A 5,869-nucleotide genomic window follows, 5' to 3' on the forward strand; every position below is an offset into this window, starting at 1 on the left:
CTTAGTTCTGTTAATCCAAATAACAGCTCTAGTCACCATCCCTGACCCTAGATTCACTCTCATTACATGCTCATTAGTTAATTTATACGGTAAACCTCTCTTCTGTTTTGAAACAGTGGCAAATCAATTAACACAAGCTATGCTTGGCAATGCTGAGAAGGATCACAATCTTCTCCCTGGAAACAGTTAATGATGGTGGATTCTATTGTTTGTCCCTTACATGCAGGCTAGTGTTTGCCTAGTGGTAAATGGACAACCTTAAACAACTAAAGTCTTGATCATGATCATAAGAGGATAGGAAATAGGAGCAGAGTGAAAGGAATTTGGAGCTATCAGGTATGACTGGGTTTGTGGAACTTGCCCTGATATTAAACTGCTATACACAAGCAATGGTTATTCTTTTGACCCCTCTCTCATTGAGGATGCTCATCTCTAACATGGTGATCATAATGCTTGGCCTGCCCACCTTGCAGGGCTTTTGCAAGGATGGCCTAAAACCTAGGTATAAATCTCTGAAATATTTATAATATTGTAAATGTGGAAAGGGTGGTAATTTTTTAGGGTGCACCGTGTACCTGGATTGGACCAAAATAGCTCTCTTAGTTGCCATTGTTAAACCCTATTCAGTTTGTATAAAGGTTTTCTGCTCCATGGATTCATGCAGGTTTGGGAATATACTTTGATGAATGCATTAAATTATCAGGTGAATACATTAATCTAATTTAATTTCTTTAGGCCAAAGTTTTCAAAATTAGTGTGCATTTATAGTGTTATATGCTAGTTAAACTACACCACATGCTCAAACATTTTCAACCATTCTATCCCTTGTAATTTCATGGTTCTAAGCTAAATATATGAGCAAAAGACATGAGAAAACAGGGTGCAATAAATTACACTTGAAATGCCTGTTAAGTAAAATGGATTTGAGTTTTTGTATAATGGAGAGAAGGCAGAACATTTGGGACATTTTGGAATAAATGAGTAATGTGTTAGTAAATGATCTACTTTGAATAGATGACTACATGATATATTTGCAATTTTAGCAAAGGAATCAGGTTCTAGGTTAGATATTTTGTTGAAGAATTTTTGTAGCTCATCATTGTCATTTGTTGGAGTCTATGTATAGATCCTTAAACATTGGTGAAAGCATGTGATGAGTCCATGGGTATAGAAATATAAATAATTCCACATAATCGCCACCAGCAAACTGTGCATGGTGAAGTGTCTCTTGCAAGTACTCTACCCTTTTGTGGCTTTGATGATGAATCTTCATGCGGAGTCCCACCTGCAACTTCAAGTGGATAAAATTCCTAACTTCTCCACTGTCAGGCATGGCAGATTGCAAAAGTAGCCACATGGAGACACACATCCTCTAAAAATTGTCTGTACTCTCGTTCCCATTGCTTACTTCTTGTGAGTTGCCCAGATGTTATTTTCTATTACTACAGCTGATACAAACCTGGTGGTCATTCTTATTATAAAAGAGAATCACCATCAAAACCTTTGGCTTAGACTCCTGGTGTGGAAAATGTGTAGAGCTGAAAGGGCTCAGGGGATATATCCAATGTCATCTGTCACATAGACATGTAGGGGCTGTATGGGAACTTAGAAGGAATCCAGCCTCCTTTCAATAGTTGGAAATTATTAAATTTATTAAATTTCCACATCTCAGCAACTATGAAATTTCTAATACCCTTTCCAGAATTAGCTGCGCTTGCTCTTAATTGAATCTCAGAAGCTTGTTTGTTCCTGGACATTAACCAGACTTTTTCAGATTCTGCTTACAGGAATAAGAAAACATCCCATTGCAAGAGCAGACAAGATGACATCTGGGGCACACTGTGACTCAGTAAATCTGTGACTTCCTCCTTGAAAACTGAAAGCCGGACATCCCTCAGTGGTCAGTGGGAAAGGGCATCATGGAAACTCTACATGTAGGAGCTAGAACATCAAAATCTAACTCTGAACTGTGATTGATTAGCCACTGAAACCAGGATAGCAAAAATAAGTCTGAAGTGCTTGAGGAAAAACAAAATTAAGGAGTGTATCCTGTTCCTCATTACAAGACCGTTGAAGAAATCCTGCATTTTTGCTGATCTGGCTAAACTGTGCCATGTAGACTTTCCTTTCCTTCCTTCCTTCACTCCATCTTTCCTCCCTCCCTCTCTTTCTTTATTCCTTCCTTTCTTTCAGTCTTTGTTTCCTTTCTCTTTCCCTGCATATAAAATCCCCAGCTGATATCCTCACTGGGAGCTAGTTTTGGGAAGATTCCCCCAGTTTCTTGCTTATGCATTTGCAATAAATCACCTTCTCATTGTGAAACGTGTTTCTTCTTTGTGATGCTGAATTGGGTGGGCCCTTCTATTGGAAAAAGTTGTGCTTTCCATTTGTCACAAGGAAAAATCAGGATGTAGGGGATCAACTGGATTGCAAGCCACACAGACTTTCAATTGCAGACCTATCTATTATAGAGGTAGGATCCAGTTTATCCTTCTTCTAAAGTCAAAGTTATTGAATTTCAGGATTCCCTGAGCATCACTGATTTATTTGGTCATCTGTGCCTTTGCTATGCCACTTCTTCTCACAACCTATTTTGCTCAGTCTTCCACATACCAAATTTGTATGTCTTGTTTGGAACACACCAAAAAACAACTCTCACACCCATATGCTAAGGTCAAATTTTTCTACGGGGGTTTCCCTGATCAATTGGAAATAATTAATAAAATTATCAGCCTTTTAACAAATCTTTGAACTTTTTTTTGTTCTCTCTTCTTTGTCATTGTTTACATACATTTTTCACCATAGAGTCTGCACCATATTTCATCTTTTATCTTCCAGAGGCGACAGGCACACTGCTTTGCATATGATAGGTATCAATAATTGTTTGTTAAAGAAAGTAATGAAAGGCTAAATGATTCTCCTAACTGCACAGAACTGTAAATGGAAATGGAGAGCACTGGACACAATGTTCATTTGCCTGCCTATCTAATGTCTTTTTTGTTTCTTTATAAGAGCTGCTGAAGATTATGGGAAGGGACAATGACAGCCACCTACAGGCATTCATCCTGGTGGGTTTTTCTGATCGGCCCCACCTGGAGATGATTCTCTTTGCTTTCGTCTTGGTCTTCTATATCATGACTCTGGTGGGCAACACAGCCATCATCCTCTTGTCAATCATAGATGCCAGGCTCCACACACCCATGTACTTCTTTCTTGGAAACCTCTCTTTCTTGGACCTCTGCTTTACAACCACCATTGTCCCACAGCTGCTGTGGAACCTTTGGGGTCCAGAGAAGACTATCACTTATTATGGCTGTGTGGCCCAACTCTACATCTACATGGTGTTGGGTTCAACTGAATGTGTTCTCCTGGCTGTCATGTCCTATGACCGCTATGCAGCTGTCTGTCGGCCCTTGCACTACACAGTGGTCATGCACCCACGTCTTTGCCTCCAGTTGGTGACTGTGTCCTGGTGCTGTGGTTTTCTAAACTCCTTTGTCATGTGTCCACAGACGATGCAACTCTCCCGGTGTGGGCGTCAGAGGGTAGATCACTTTCTGTGTGAGATGCCTGCTCTCATTGCCATGTCCTGTGAAGACACCATGTTAGTGGAAGCTTTTGCCTTTGCTCTGGGGGTTGCCCTTCTCCTGGTGCCCCTCTCCCTCATCCTTATCTCCTATGGCATGATTGCTGCTGCTGTGCTGAAGATTAGGTCAGCAGTGGGACGCAAGAAGGCATTCAACACCTGTTCTTCTCACCTAATGGTGGTCTCCCTCTTCTATGGAACCATCATTTACATGTACTTGCAGCCGGCCAACAGCTACTCACAAGATCAAGGCAAGTTTCTTACTCTCTTCTACACCATTGTCACTCCCAGTGTCAATCCACTTATCTATACACTGAGGAACAAGGATGTGAAGGGAGCTATGAAAAAGCTGCTGGGATGGGAGAAAGGGGTGGGGGAAACCTAAAAGAAAGGGGACTCTGGGGTACTATAGATGATTTGCTGAAATTACTTTCTATAACTAGGTGGAAAGGGTGAACCTAGACCAGCACAATGTTTTTGAGTTTGACCCATCCTTTGCCATCTGGATGGGAATTGACTTCTTTATGTTTGAAGCAATCTCCTTTAGGGTTTCATGCATTTTACCCATGTTTGGGATTTTTCAAAAACCACAGAGGAGCTGTTGAAACAGATTGAAGCATGCAAAGGCACTGGGAAATTTGAAGACAATGTCATGGAATGCCAAATAATAAGTGTGACAACATCAGTGGCCTTTTCTCAAAGCTAATTATTTATGACTATCATTGTTTTTCAGAGAGGGGTGAATTAATATCAGTAAAATCATAGTACTGTTGTGCTGAAAATAAAGTAAACAGTCTTAAAAATGGGGTGCAGAGCATGTTTATTGAACTAAAGTTGCATTAATGCAGAAGCAGCATCAAACGAGGTTTTTGTTCATAGTGGTGAGCTGGGGGAGTAGCTGAAATGGCTGCTTGACACTAAGGGAAGATATGCGGGAATGGGGAAGATGAAACGGACATGAATTATGATTAGTATGTAAGCTCTGTGCTATGAGGACAATGTAACCTACGTGGACCGTAGGGGCTGTGGATTTTCTGGGCAGGTTGTCCCTGAGGCCCAGTCCATTAATTATTATAGCAACTAGGTTGTTGGTGTAAGATTGTGGCCACCTGGTGAAGATCAACAGTCTTTGCTGGTGTCAGCTTGATCTCTTTATTAATTCTTCCTCCCAGGCAGGGGCAGGTGTCTTCATCAGGACAATAATAGATCACTGCTATGTCAGTCTGCTTCAGTTAATCTCTGGTTCTTCTTTGTAATCCCCTAGATAAAATAGAAGCTCAAGCAATTCAAGATGGTTAGTAAAATCTTTTATCATTTCAATTTCACTGTACTCTGTCCCAGATGTAAGGTGGTTTTCTTTGAGTGGAGAGTGTTCTTTGAGTTACTTTTTAAAAAGGAAGGAGGAGTTTGTTCAGAAGCATTTGCACACTCCACTTATCCATTTCTCATAGCCAAAGTGTTTACAAGCTTGCTAGATTTAGGTGTGCAATCTTTGGAAAGAATGCAACAAATGACACACATCACAGTGAAATTAATGCCTTTCGTCTCCTTAGCACATTTCATAATCTGTAAATATTCCTTTTAAAGAGGTTCAGGTCCAAGGTTCAGATTAATCACATCTCACCCCCCAAAAAACTTTGGAAGCCAATCTTATGAAATCAATGCATCTTGGAATTGGAAGTCACAAAATGTGGTTGTACATCAGAATCTCTTAAGATATAGATTTCCAAGGACTCCTTAGACCTCTCAAATCAGAATGTGCAGGTGTGGGGTTCAAGCATGTCTGTTTACTGATGACAGGAAATTTGGGAATAACCATTTTAAAGATCCTACCTCTCACATCGTCCATGAATCCTCCTAAGAATGTATGACCACCTTCACTGGATTTGAGTGATACTGAGGACCAGGAATGAGAGATGATATTCTCCATATTTGAATTTGGAATTTATTTCTATTCTTACTAGTTAGCTCTCAGAGCCAATCACTTTTCATCTTTATAATGAGGATAACTTTTACCCATCAGGTTGTGGTGGATAATAAATAGGGTAAGGTAAATCAAGTACACAGCAAATTGCCTCTTAATCATTGTAATCTTTCTTTCTGTGGATCTATTCCTTTTGAGGCCTTATATGATTATTCTTTAGATCTTGTTTTTAGTAAAATATGCTTAAGTATTTTCCCATTTAATATGAGCAAGATGAAAAATACTATTTTCCAGCATTAGGGAATACCCTTCACTTGCTTTCTTTTGTTTTAGGTAAATAAAATGCCTCAAAAACTTTC

General features: G+C 39.8%; 1 protein-coding gene across 1 annotated transcript; it reads left to right on the top strand.

The window, feature by feature from the left end:
- The first annotated feature begins 3,026 nt into the window (after positions 1–3,026).
- Positions 3,027–3,971, top strand: LOC101441486 (putative olfactory receptor 2W6). The gene has a single exon (XM_004481068.3). It carries the CDS (start codon positions 3,027–3,029, stop codon positions 3,969–3,971), a length of 945 nt encoding a protein of 314 aa, XP_004481125.1.
- Positions 3,972–5,869: the final 1,898 nt, after the last annotated feature.

This window comes from Dasypus novemcinctus, chromosome 2 (genome assembly GCF_030445035.2).
Source record: "Dasypus novemcinctus isolate mDasNov1 chromosome 2, mDasNov1.1.hap2, whole genome shotgun sequence".
In the NCBI taxonomy this organism is placed as follows: Eukaryota; Metazoa; Chordata; class Mammalia; order Cingulata; family Dasypodidae; genus Dasypus; species Dasypus novemcinctus.

Bases quoted from the DNA above. Each gene is read 5' to 3' on its own strand.
- LOC101441486 (XM_004481068.3), top strand. From the start codon at position 3,027: ATGGGAAGGGACAATGACAGCCACCTACAGGCATTCATCCTGGTGGGT.